Below are 14,959 nucleotides of genomic sequence, written 5' to 3'. Positions count from 1 at the left end.
TGCCAAGAGGCACACACAAAAGAGAATAAAAACTATACTGTTTTTCAGAAGAGCTAGAGTGCGCTTGGGACGGGTCGGATGCCTGTCCCAGTCCATGTAGGTGATAGGAATTTATATGTTTGGGAATCATATCCTGCATTGTTTTGGTGAACACCCAGCAGCTTGGTGGCTCAGAGGGCCTCAGTTCGACCCTTGGACTATCGGTGCTGTGGCTGAACACTCTGGCAGGTGGTCTCATTAGGATGATGGTGGAGCAGTAGTGGTCTCATGGCAGAAGCTGGCACTGTGAAGATGCTGACTCAATTATTGACCTGGTCAGGTGGCCAGTGTTCATGTACACCAAAGCGTGCTGGGTGTCTCGAACATTAACTGAGGAACAACTGTGTGCTGTGCATCTGCTGGTATGCATATTCTGACACCTACAGCACCATCTGTTGGTCAGATTTTTGTCCAGTTTTTCTTGTTGCAGCGTTTCCTCCGTGTCAGTAATATGCTGTTCAAACTTGATGTCATTATTATCTGTGGTTCTCTTTCTACAGCATTTAGTGCAAGTTTTTTATTCACAGCCGAATGGAGGTTACTTTCTGAACCACCCTCATACTATCCAGTAAAAATACAATGATTCCTACTTGTGACAGTTCGCCTTCTTTATTTCTTCGTTGATTGTCCTCGGTGTCAACATACTGGCTGAAAAAGTACGGGGTGGAAGTGCAATACTGTCTACTGTAAATGATGTAACCGATAGATGCACAGTTGTGTTTCACAGTCTTTTACTTTCACTATTCAAAAACCCCCAATAATACACAGTTATGTGGCCAGTGCACTATTATTTAACTTTCGATAAGCCTAATTAATAGGTTGCAAGTGAACATCCACGTACTGCTACAATAGTTTTTTGTTGAACATGTATGAGCAGTAAAAACTTAACCACAAAGTTCACAGTTCTTGAAGAATGGAAAGCTACATATGGAGCAGACACTGTCACTGTTTTAACACACGGCCTAACTGTGTAACACTTATTTCACAGTTAAGTTGAAATATTGTTGTTGTTCTAATCAACACAGGTTTCTCATCTAAAACTCGGCTGTGGACTGACTGCTCGGGACCAAAAATTGGGCCCTTATATATCCTCACAATAATAGGTGCTGAAACTAAACATTGTTCGAAGTTTAATTTACAGAAATTGCAATTAAAACTTAACTCATTCGATTAACTGAATACATTGAAAAATTGGTTCTTATTAACAGTTTCTTCTACTTCAAGAGTTAGGCCAAATCATTTGTTCAGATCATAAAATTAACAAATATCGTTACACAAACAGTACTTTGGACAAAACTGTGAATTACTTTGGAACTAATTAAGGGCTGGCTTTGCTAACATGTTTTCGAATAGAGCCAAATAAATACTTTAAGAGTACTATTAGATGTTCCTCCAAATGTTTATAATTATTACAGAATTTATATTTGTTTACACGTCAACAATAGAATATAAGTTATGAAACAATTACCGATTTCACCCTGTAACAAAAGATACTAACTAGTAATAGTCAAAATAAATTAGAAAATCAATTACATATATAAAACTAATGACATAATTAGATCTGGTGTTATCAGGGTGTATACGACCCGGGACAACTGGGAGATCTGGGAAAAGCCCGGGAATTTTTTCATCCAGGAGAAAACTGGGAAAGACCCAGGAATTTTTTAGAATTCCGGGAATTTTTCATTGTTTTTGTTTTGAGTTAAATTTTTGTAATTTTGACTGGTAAGAACTGATACTGTAACAAAGGATATTAATGTATCCCACTACTACAGATAATACTGCAGCAATAAGACATGGACGAGAGAAAAAACGAAAATAAAACATAAATTGCAAAGGAAATGCGCCATATACAGCAACAAAACATAGTGCTCATACAAGCGTCTACCAACAGCAAAATGAGTCAAAGGCTTTAGGAAGACTATGCGATGCTTCGTAACAACAAATTGCCTCCGATGAGCGTGACGTCACAACTGTTTACATTAGATTCGTTTTAGCAGTTACGAGCGGAATCAAGCGCATGCGCAGTTGAGTAGTACCTTCTCCCGTTTCTGGCTACAGAAATGTGGCTGCTGGCTGTGTAAGCAGTCGCAGCAAACAGCTAGATGCTACCGGGAAAAATTTTACTGGAGCGCCCAAGTTGCCAGATTCATGCATGCGCAGCAGGTCCAGATCTAGGAGGGGGAGGGGTGTGGGCAAATTCATATTCTTGAGGGGGAAAGACGTTGTTTCACAAAGCGACTAGCATCCAGAGCACTTAAGTCTATCGATTATTCATATGACTTTGAAACGCATACCTGTCGCTTTTTGAACACATTATAAGTTGATTTCTGAATGAATCGTAAGTTGATTTGTGAATGCGTGCATAGTGTACATGATGTCTCTGTCAGGGCAGTCCTTGTCGCATGTAGAAACAAACTTTCCTACAGACAAAAGCGGCTATACGAGCTGACCGGAGGAGAGCCGAATGGCTGAGTGCCAACCGCTGTCTGGTTGATTGGGTTTGCGAATGATGAGCGTTGTTATAATTATTAGCGAAATCCATAGATTCAGACTACAGAAGTGAAAATAAATGAATAACAGGTAATAAAGATTACATATTCCCTTCTCGGTGTATCGAAGAAAATGAAATTTTGACGGAAAATTTTTGGCCAGATCGCTATACTAGTAAGGGCCAGTTGGACAGTGCCCAGCTAGCAGCCGCTTTAAGTTCTAGTCTGGAAGAAGTGCGGAAAACGCGTTGTACGAACATGTAACAACGCCTAACCAAAGAAAAAACTGGTGATTCTAGCAGAGTTAGTGAAGTTAACCTGTGAATAAGCTTTGACATTGGTAGGAATAGTTACAGAATTAGTGATAACAACCTGTTTGTTAGAACGAGGAAGGAGAAGAAACGGGGGACATTACACAAATTATGGAACAATATGACAATTCCAAGTTTGTATAAAAATTCCCTACTACTACTTTTCGATCATGTTTGAGAAACTGGAGCGTATGAATAAGTGTGAAACTATCCCCTAAAGTAAAGCTTTTTGCTTGTAGTAGGCCTAATAGGCATTTGATATTGGTACTTTGTGAATTATATTCTGTCGTTACAAAAAAGACCGTTTGTGCCAAAACAGTCTTGTTTATTTAATGTATGTTACAATTGTTGCCATGACAAAATAGACGTAATTAGATTGGGTAACCACACCTGTCTTGGGCCCTATTTGTATTAACAGCTTTTTCAGTATTAGACAGCAACATTTCGATTTTTCATGTAGCAAAACGTTTGACGAACTTTCGCAAAAAGGAAAGCACGCCATATAAAGCTGTAGCAAGATTAGAGAGAAAAAAATTCCAGGGGCTAAGGATTGTACAGGGTGTCCAGAGAAGGACTCCCTGATTTCAAAATTAAATATCTCGAAAACAAAGATCGATAGAGGAATGCAGTAAACGGTATGTTTATTGTGAAAGCTGTAAGAAGTTTATACAGCAGTTTGAAATAATAGTTACAAAAGCTGTTAACAGATGGCGCTGTATGCTGTACAGCTCATATCAGCAGACACAAGTGAAATAATCGTATGAAAACAATCTTTGCAACACAATCACATCACAATGTTTTCAAAATGTTCACCATTGGCACTACAGAGGTGGCGCAAACGAAGAATGAAATTCGCCATCACATTTCGTAGTGTCCCAACCGAAATGGATTCACATGCCACAGAGATCGCCGATTCAAGCTCGTCCAGCGTGGCGAAATGCTTCGGGTAGACCATGTCTTTCACTGTGCCCTACAAAAAAAAGTCACAGGGAGTCAAATCCGGCGAATATGGAGGCCAATCCATGCCTGCACCAGTAAATTTGGGATATTCCAAAGCAATGACTTGACTCCCGAAGTATTCCTCAAGAAAGCGAAACACTTGTTCAGTCCGATGCGGTCGGGCTCCATCTTGCAGAAACCATTCAGTACCTGGTCGATCCTCTAACGCTTGCTGTGTGGCGACAAATTGTTCCAAAATTGCAACGTAATGTGCACCAGTGACCGTTTCTCGAATGAAAAAAGGGCCAATAATGCCTCTGCTGCATACTGCAGCCCACACAGTAACTTTAGGAGAATACAGGGGTTTCGCTTCACACCAATATGGCTTTTCGGAACCCCAAAATCGCCAGTTCTGCTTATTCACGTATCCATTCAGGTGGAAGTGTGCTTCATCTGTAAACCAGATGGAGCCAACATCAAATCCTTCACTATCAATCATTGTGAGCATCTGATTAGCAAAGGCAACCCTTTGTTGCACAGCTTGTACGGGTATGGCCTGGTGCATTTGAATTTTGAATGGAAACATGTGTAGGCTCTTTCTCAGTATTTTCTGCGTGCCGGAGTGCGTCAAACCAGTCTCAGATGCAATTGTACGGACGGATGACATTGGATTTCGCTGAATAATTCCAGAAACTGTGGCGATATTTTCAGGCGTAACTGCGGTTTGCTTGGGGCCAACATGCCCCACTAGATTATCAGTTACGCTGCCTGTTCGTTGAAATTTTGCGAAGAGCGGACGAATGGTTTTCGCATCGAGTCCTTTTGGAACATTAAATCATGCTTGAAAACTTCGCCTTGTTGCCTTAGGACTGTCTTCTAACCTGTGGTACTCTAGCACCAGAAAAACGCATTGTTCAATGGAGTACATGGTTTTAATCTCTTTCTTCGGCACGCTAACCTCCTTTCACATTTCAATAATGGAACTGATCGCTCTGGGCTTCGGATCACTATTTATACTAGGCATTACGTATGGCGATTACAGCGCCATCTGTTAGCAGCTTTTGTACCTATTATTCCAAACTGCTGTATAAACTTCTTACAGCTTTCACAATAAACATACCATTTACTGCATTCCTCTATCGATCTTTGTTTTCGAGATATTTAATTTTGAAATCAGGGAGTCCTTTTCTGGACACCCTGTATATTGTCTTGCTTGTCTCATGTCTTTACTGGGTCTATGTGTCCCATATTTAATTTTATGTCACACAAAGCAGCAAGTTGTTAGCTGATAGGGAATAAAGAGTGGATATTTTCTGAAGAGTTTTTTTTTTTTAACAAAAAAGGAGGACAGGATTTCAAACTGGCTGACTGCAAGCAGGAGAGGCACCAAAGGTCATTTTAATTTCCATTGTCCTGAATATGGTTTGATGGCATCCATTACAAAATACAAAATATACATGTTTCAATTCCACAGAGCGAAGCACAGTGACGTGCGATAGAAGAATGCTGCCACCTGTTGAAAACCTTACCTTTGGACTAAAGATCACCATCATCCTCGACGTAGTTCCCATCCGCACGTACACACCGGTCCCAGCGCTCTGCCACTGGTCAAATGTTTTCTGGAAGTCCTGTTCTTTGAGGGTGTTTATCACCGCCAGCGATGCTTCTCGAATCCTCTCTGGAGTGTCGAACCGACAGCCTTTCAACTTGAGTTTCAGTTTTGGGAACAGCGCGAAGTCGCAAGGTGCCAAATCTGGCGAGTACTGTGGGTGGGGTATAACCTCTGTGTTGTTTTTTTTGCCAAAATGGTCCTGGTGGGCAAGGACGTGACAGGGTGCGGTATCGTGATGCAGCAGGCAGTTCCCTTGATGCCAAAGTCGGGGACGTCGTTGCAGCACATTTTCATGGAGGCATCGCAAAATGTCACAGTAGTATGCGGAATTTGCTGTTTGGCTGGGGGGGACGAATTCTTTGTGCACAAATTCCTTGGTATCAAAGAAAATGATAATCATGCTCTTCACCTTTCTCGCTTTTTTGGGTCTTGGAGAGCCCGGGCTCTTCCACTGGGACAATTGTTGCTTTGTCTCTGGGTCATAACCGTAAATCCAGCTCTCGTCGCCAATTATAACCTGTGACACGAAGGTTGGATCATCAGATGTGGTCTGATGAAGGTTCGTACACACTTCAACATGCTCTGCCTTCTGATCAGCAGTCAAGATCCTTGGCCAAAATTTTGCGGTGACACGATGCATGCCTAATTCATCAGTCAACATTCGTTGACATGTCCCATAACCAGTACCCACTTCATTCTCAAGGTCTCGAATGGTTCGATGTCGATCAGCACAAACCAGTTGTTGAAGTTTGGCAACAATGTCTGGTGTTGTGCGGCTAACGGGCCTTCCATTGTGAGCATCATCTTCGACATCTGTACGGCCGGTCCTGAACCGAGCGTGCCACACAAACACACGTGTATGGCTCGTGCCCTGTCCCCCAGACACTTGTTGAATCATTGCAAGGGGGTCTCCACAGCACTTTTCCCGAGATACGCACAGAATTTGATTCACAAGCACTGTTCTCTTCACGTATCCATCGTAAAATCGCCACACACCAAACACAGAGATTTACGGAAATCACTGTGGACACGCTAAAACATCCTCCCAGCTGAATGCCACTCTGCACACTGACTCATCAGATATGTAGTTCTCACCACCTAGCGGTGCAAAGATCTACTACTCCCTCTTTCCAGATGGCAGCACCAGTCCTGAAAATTTTGGATTCCACCTCTTATCTGATAAGTGTTGGCAACTGTAATGAGTGTGTGTAGTATGGTGTCACATTGGTGTTGGATGATTGTGGAAGAAGGAGGAGGGTGAAACCCTGTGCTGGCACATAGACTACTCCCCTCCAATAGCAACCCGGAGGCTGCCGAGTGTAACGTCCCCCTCCGACAGACAAATCGTCACCGACAGTGTCGTGCCCTCGGTTTGTGATACTCTGCAGTGAGGTTTGGAATTTAATCCAGGACACTGGTGCAAAGACTGGTCATTAGGAACTTTACACCACCATTCCTTATCTGCTTTGCCATAAAATAAAGGGAGTGCAGCCAACGGCCACACCCAACATATCTTAAATTTAGTGATATGATGGGAACTGGTGTATTCAATGAAGAAAGGCTGTTGGCATCTTGTAGAGCTCCTATCAATTTTTATACACATTTTATATGTGACTACTTGTAATAAACAACAATTATGTTTGAGAATGAAGTCTTTTGCAATGACACGGATGTATAAAATGTTCTCAGACTTCTTGCCATGTTAGTTCAGATTAAAACTTCAGGATTTCAACGATTACCTTAATTGCCGTTGTCACGAGCAACTGACTGTCGAAACTGCTGCTATGGTGACCTTATACAGCCCATAGTCAACCATGTGCTGTATAATGTCACCACAGCAGCAGTTTCGACAGTCAGTTGCTCCTGAGGAAGTCAGTGGAGGTAATTGTTGAAAGCTTGAGGTTTAACTTGAATTTATGCAGGAAAAGTCTGAGAATGTTTTATACAATAATTGTGACTGCTCACCATAGTCCGATGCTTGGACAACACGGTGGTTTGTCCCCATGCCCATCAACTACCACTTAGAAATGGCACAAGAGCCAAAATTAACCAGCAGTGGAAGATAAACAATAATTATGTTCGAAGACAAATACTTTATAATTTCAGAAATTTTGTAAGGCTGTGCCATGTGCCTAAAGGAGAGTAATCTTTTAAGACCTCTTTGTCACATATCGTACACTTATTTCTATTTAACTTCACTTTTATTGCAGGTGATTTTTAATGCCAACTTTACCTGACACTGTCTCTGCAAAGATGTCGGGCCCCTATTCTGACAACTTGCAGATAAATGAAATGAGGCACCTTTGAAATTTGAAGCAGTCCAATGACCCATCTAAAAATATTGTAGAATTCACAGTGTTAGCCATATTTTATTTTATTTGCTCAGATAATCTATTTCAGCTTTGCAGCGATCATCAGATCACAGTGGCTATGCCTCCCCTTCATCACTGTCTTATAATGTTAAAGACAAAAATACTTTTCTGTGCCAATTAAATCGAATGCGATCAAGGCTGTGAGTTTCCCAATAAATGTTGTTCTTCGGCTTCTGCCACTGTTGTAATGTAAATACTAAGCAAGCATCAGTAGAAAGACAGAGAATTTGGTACAGTTTTGAATGCAATGGCCTTTCCAAAAGTTTCTGTGTTAATTGTGTTGATTTATAACCTGTTTGTCCAGAAATAATGTATTGCTTTCTGCCCTGCAATTGTTTTCATTTTAAATTCACAAACTTCTGGTTTTCATTTAATTTACAGTCTACAATTTGGTTAGGAAAAATACTAAAAAAAAAAGTTAAAAGAAAAAGAAACTCACAAGTATGTTTGGATTACAGTTCATTTATACAATACACACTTTATGCTTCTCAGGTATGAATGACTTTGACTAACTGATAAACTGTGTATTTATCTTGTCCAAATATAATTATATATTTTGTTATTATTTTATGTTTCTACTAGAATATAAGTATAAATAATTAAATACATACTAGTATAAAATTAATTGTGTATGGGAAATCATGTGAAAAATTTTTTCACTCATGTGTAAACCAGAGTAAAACTTTAAATTATTGATTGGAATACTTGGAAAACAGTAATTGAAATATCATTAAAAGACTATGAGCGCATTACCACTGCATGAGAAATTGCTTGAAATAATATTTGTGCTTCAGAAGACATATGCACTGTATTTTTCACAGTAGGTTTTGGTTCTGCTATTACATGAAGTTAATCTAAACATTGGTGGGTAAGTTAGATTATCAATAACTGGGAAGCAATCATAACCATCTTATGTCTTGTCATAATGGACAGGGGCAGGAGGATTGCGATATTCAGATCCTTTTCGTGCCTCAACTTCAGTTTCATCCCCAGGTAATTTCTTCATGTGAATTGCCATTTTCAGTAAAAATTTCAAGTCCTTAATAGCTTTTTGAAAAGGAAACAAAGGAAAAGTTCGGAGTTGGCATTAAAATCCATGGAGAAGAAATAAAAACTTTGAGGTTCGCCAATGACATTGTAATTCTGTCAGAGACAGCAAAGGACTTAGAAGAGCAGTTGAACGGAATGGACAGTGCATCGCAAGGAGGGTATAAGATGAACATCAACAAAAGCAAAACGAGGATAATGGAATGTAGTCGAATTAAATCGGGTGATGCTGAGGGAATTAGATTAGGAAATGAGACACTTAAAGTAGTAAAGGAGTTTTGGTATTTGGTGAGCAAAATAACTGATGATGGTCGAAGTAGAGAGGATATAAAATGTAGACTGGAAATGGCAAGGAAAGCGGTGCTGAAGAAGAGATATTTGTTAACATCAAGTATTGATTTAAGTGTCTGGAAGTCGTTTTTGAAAGTATTTGTATGGAGTGTGGCCATGTATGGAAGTGAAACATGGACTATAAATAGTTTAGACAAGAAGAGAATAGAAGCTTTCGAAATGTGGTGCTACAGAAGAATGCTGAAGATTAGATGGGTAGATCACATAACTAATGAGGAGGTATTGAATAGGATTGGGGAGAAGAGAAGTTTGTGGCACAACTTGACCAGAAGAAGGGATCGGTTGGTAGGACATGTTCTGAGGCATCAAGGGATCACCAATTTAGTAATGGAGGGCAGCGTGGAGGGTAAAAATCGTAGAGGGAGACCAAGAGATGAATACACTAAGCAGATTCAGAAGGATGTAGGCTGCAGTAGGTACTGGGAGATGAAGAAGCTTGCACAGGATAGAGTAGCATGGAGAGCTGCATCAAACCAGTCTCAGGACTGAAGACCACAACAACAACGCAGCAATAGCTTTTTGTGGAGTTTTATTTCATTTTGTGGTTATCCTGTATTCAGTTCACCTGTTCACTGTAGCTAAGCCAAGGAAATGGAGAATGACCTTCAAAATCCATTTCTTTGTCCTAATCAAAATGTGATAACACTCCATGGCTGTCCAGATGTGCACAATGTTTTTAGCACTCAACCTTGTGTTCTGGGTGAGTCCCAGAGCATATAGACAGCATTACAAGCCAGTTGCTATCTTCCCATTGTACTAAAACTATCTTGTCATAAGTTCGAACACTCTGTACCGATTCTTGGATCATACCAATTATGTAAGTGAAACCAAAGAAATGCTTAAGCCCAATGTGATTTAAGTGATCTCCTTTATTGAGAAGGCTAAGGGTTCACTTTGAGTAACTCACTTGGTACTATTCATTGTTGTGAACATGCACCAAGATATTGGTTCACTGATGATGATTTTGGCACAGCAAGAAAAGTTTCTGATTCATTATTGCTTGACAGTGGTTGACAAATCACTGATAGAATTGAGTCAAAACAAGGCCCCAAGATTAGGCAATATTCCATTAGATCTGTTGATAGCCTTGGGAGAGCCAGCCATGACAAAACTCTTCCATCTGGTGAGCAAGTAGTATGAAACAGGCAAAATACCTCAGACTTCAAGAAGAATATAATAATTCCAATTCCAAAGAAATCAGGTACTGAAAGGTGCAAAAATTACTGTTCATCAGTTTAATAAGTCACGGCTACAAAATACCAACACAAATTCTTTACAGAAGAAAAACTGTTAGAAGTCGACCTCGGGGAAGATCTGTTTGGATTCCAGAGAAATGTAGGAACACGTGAGGCAATACTGACCCTACAAATATTCATAGAAGATAGGTTAAGGAAAGGCAAACATATGTTTATAGCATTTGGAGACTTAGAGGAAGCTTTTGACAGTGTTGACTGGAATACTCTCTTTCAAATTATAAAGTTGGTAGGGGTAAAATACAGAGAGTGAAAGGCTATTTACAATTTGTACAGAAACCAGATGGCAGTTATGAGAGCAAGGGGCTCAAAAGGGAAGCAGTGGTTGAGAAAAGAATGAGACGGGGTTTTAGCCTACACCCGATGTTATTCAACCTGTATATTAAGCAAGCAGTAAAGAAAACAAAAGAAAAATTTGGAGTGGGAATTAAAGTCCAGGGAGAAGAAATAAGAACTTTGAGGTTTGTGAATGGCATTGTAATTATCTCAGAGACAGCAAAGGACTTGGAAGAGCATTTGAACGGAATGGACAGTGTCTTGAAAGGAGGATATAAGATGAACATCAACAAAAGCAAAACGAGGATAATGGAATGTAGTCGAATTGAATCGGGTGATGCTGCGGGAATTGGGTTAGGAAATGAGACGCTTAAAGTAGTAAAGGAGTTTTGCTATTTGGGAAGCAAAATAACTGATGATGGTTGAAGTAGGGAGGATATAAAATGTAGACTGGCAATGGCAAGAAAAGCATTTCTGAAAAAGAGAAATTTGTTTACATTGAGTATAGATTTAAGTGTCAGGAAGTCCTTTCTGAAAGTACTTTTATGGAGAGAACCCATGCATGGAAGTGAAACATGGACTCTAAACAGTTTAGACAAGAATAAAATGTGGTGCTACAGAAGAATGTTGAAGATTAGATGGATAGATCATGTAACTAATGAGGATCTACTGAATAGAACTAGGGAGAAGAGAAATTTGTTGTACAACCTGACTAGAAGAAGTGATTGTTTGGTAGGACACATTCTGAGGCATCAAGCAATCACCAATTTATTACTGGAGAGAAGTAGTGTGTGTGTGTGTGTGTGTGTGTGTGTGTGTGTGTGTGTGTGTGTGTGTGTGTGTGTGGAGGGAGGGGGGGGGGGGTCAGTAAAAATCATAGAGGGAGACCAAGAGATGATTACATTAAGCAGATTCAGAAGGATGTAGGTTGGAGTAGTTGCTTGGAGATGAAGAGGCTTGCACAGGATAGAGTAGCATGGAGAGCTGCAACAATCCAATCTTTGGATTGAAGACCAAAACAGCAACAACAAGAACAACAACATTCTGCTTTTGAGAAAGTTTTCTGTGTCACTGCTTTCCTCTGAAGATGTTTCTTTTATATCACTCACCAGCAGTTGTAATGCATGTTCAGTGTTAGTGTTGTCATCTTCAGACAGTTCACTATAGCTTGACATTTGGCTTAAAATACTAAGTATTTCACTCTGGCAAAATATGTTTATAAATTGGCATTCGAGGAGCAAAAGCAATCATTGGTTTTGAAGTGAAAGTGTATTTTAATTGACATTTCTTATCTCAGAATTAATATGCACACAGTTCTGCAGTTGAACATGATAAAAAACAAAAACAAAAGACAAAAGCGATAGTTGGTATTTGTTCCACAATAAACACATACTTCAAAGAAATACAAAGAATGATGTACAGTTGTAGTTACTGCTTCTCTTCTGATAAGAAAACATTAATGTCATCATTCATTTAAACAATACAATGAAAAATAGCAAAATATCTTGCCTTGTCATGACAAGTCTTGCCAACCTACTGAACTTTGTTTTTAGAGCAGTTTGCTGCCAACAGTTGGAACCCGAAATGCAACCATTCTGACAAGGAGAGACTCATGTGACTGATGTGAATAGGTATGAACCACAGAAGTGAAAACAAAGAAAATAATTTTACAAACCGACCCACACGGATGTGACGGTAAGGGTTGAAAGGAACATACGAGGCTTGTGGCAGTTAATTGTTAGCAGGATTTTTTAAAGTTATCTGTTACTTCAAATCCCCTAAGATTCTCCTTTCTGGTCCGATTTGTGCAACACAGTGAAGCAATGTACAGTTTTAGGTCTTACAATATGTGTAACATTTGCCTGAATCTCATTGTTATTATGCCTAAACAGATGTTTTCTCCTTTCTGGCTTAAGTGATTACTGATCTTTTTCAGTGGATTGCTACAGCAATACTAATTCACTGTCATTCTAAAAATTATATCTTTCGCATTCCACTGAGGTGACAAAAGTCATTGGACAATGACACGCACATATACAAATCACGAAGCTACCGCATACACAAAATATAGAAGGGCAGTGCATTGACGGAGCTGTCATTTGTACTCAGGTAATTCACATGAAAAAGTTTCAGATGTGATCACGGGAATTAAGAGATTCAACAACCATATGGAGGGTGTTTCAACGGTACCAAATTTCAAGCATTACCTCTCACCACGAGCGCAGTGGCCAATGGCCTTCGTGTGACATCTGAGGGCAGTGGCATTTGCATAGAGTTATCAGTGCTCACAGGTAAGCAACACTGCATAAAGTAACCACATAAACCAATGTGGAAATTTGGTGTTAATGGGTTACGGCAAGTGCCTTTGCTAACGGCACGAAATCACCTGCAGTGCCTCTCCAGGGCTTGTGACTGTACCGATTGGACTCTAGATGCCTGGTCAGCTGAGTCCTCATGTCAGTTGGTAAGAGCTGATGGTAGGGTTCGAGTGTGGTGCAGACCTCATGAAGCCATGGACCCAAGTTGTCAGCAAGACACTGCACAAGCCGATGGTGGCTCTGGTTGCTGTGTAACATGGAATGGACTAGATCCTCTTTTCCCAATGAATGAATCGTTGACTGGAAATGCTTATGTTCTCCTACTTGGAGACCATTTGAAGCCATTTGTGGACTTCATTTTTAGGGATGACAATGCACCATGTCACTAGACCACAATTGTATGTGATTGGTCTGAAGAACATTCTGCACAGTTTGAGCGAATGATTTGCCCACCCAGGTCATCTGAATGAATTCCAGCAAGAATTTATGGGACATAATCGAGAGGTCAGTTTGTGCACAAGATCTTGCACTGGCAACGCTTTTGCAGTTATGGAAGCAGCATGACTCTGTATTTCTGCAGGGGTCTTCCAATGATTTGTCGAGTTGCTGCACTACATCAGGCAGAAGGAGCTCCAACAAGATATTAGGAGGTACATCGTGATTTTTGTCATCTTAGTGTAATGTACCATCTTTGGTCCTACTTTTATCAGTGCCACATAATTGTTAAAGGATAATTAAAATGTTACCTTTACTACTTGTATATATTAGTTATGGTCATTGTGTTGCAGCTTATGGAAATAAAACCGAAGAAAGAAAAAGAGGACATTGAAGAAATTACCCTTGATTCAGAAGAGGAAGAGGTAAGGTTTATTGAAGGATTAAAACTTTCACCTGTTGACTAACCCTGAGAAAATTGTGAAGTAGGTTAGTTTTTGAGGATATGAATATAATAGAGGGAAACATTCCACGCAGGAAAAATATATCTAAAAACAAAGATGATGTGACTTACCATACGAAAGCCCCGGCAGGTCGATAGACACACAAACAAACACAATCATACACACAAAATTCTAGCGTTCGCAACCAACGGTTGCTTCATCAGGAAAGAGGGAAGGAGAGGGAAAGACGAAAGGATGTGGGTTTTAAGTGAGAGGGTAAGGAGTCATTCCAATCCCGGGAGCGGAAAGACTTACCTTAGGTGGAAAAAAGGTATACACTCGCGCACACACACCCATATCCAACCACACATACACAGACACAAGCAGACATATATAAATGTCTGCTTGTGTCTGTGTATGTGTGGTTGGATATGGGTGTGTGTGTGAGTGTATACCCGTCCTTTTTTCCCCCTAAGGTAAGTCTTTCCACTCCCGGGATTGGAATGACTCCTTACCCTCTCCCTTAAAACCCACATCCTTTCGTCTTTCCCTCTCCTTCCCTCTTTCCTGATGAGGCAACCGTTGGTTGCGAAAGCTAGAATTTTGTGTGTATGTTTGTGTTTGTTTGTGTGTCTATCGATCTGCCAGCGCTTTCGTTCGGTAAGTCCCTCATCTTTGTTTTTATATATATTTTTCCCACGTGGAAGTTTCCCTCCATATATATATATATATATATATATATATATATATATATATATATATATATATATATATATAGGGAAACATTCCACATAGGAAATATATATCTAAAAACAAAGATGATGTGACTTACCAAATGAATGTGCTGGCAGGTCGACAGACACACAAACAAACACAAACATACACACAAAATTCAAGCTTTCGCAACAAACTGTTGCCTCATCAGGAAAGAGGGAAGGAGAGGGAAAGACGAAAGGATGTGGGTTTTAAGGGAGAGGGTAAGGAGTCATTCCAATCCCGGGAGCGGAAAGACTTACCTTAGGGGGAAAAAGGACGGGTATACACTCGCACACACACACATATCCATCCACA

At 40.1% G+C, this 14,959-nt stretch overlaps 1 protein-coding gene across 1 annotated transcript in view; it reads left to right on the top strand.

Moving 5' to 3' along the window:
• LOC124551304 overlaps positions 1-14,959 on the top strand; it is a 127,946-nt gene that overhangs the window by 42,577 nt on the left and 70,410 nt on the right. Inside the window, exon 5 of the mRNA XM_047126315.1 lies at positions 13,799-13,870. Within this exon, the coding sequence (XP_046982271.1) occupies positions 13,799-13,870 (72 nt within the window). The remainder of the gene's footprint in view (positions 1-13,798; positions 13,871-14,959) is intronic.

Source organism: Schistocerca americana, chromosome 9 (genome assembly GCF_021461395.2).
Source record: "Schistocerca americana isolate TAMUIC-IGC-003095 chromosome 9, iqSchAmer2.1, whole genome shotgun sequence".
NCBI lineage: Eukaryota > Metazoa > Arthropoda > Insecta > Orthoptera > Acrididae > Schistocerca > Schistocerca americana.
The sequence above is the reverse complement of the archived record's forward strand: the minus strand, read 5'-3'. Positions and strand labels throughout refer to the sequence as shown.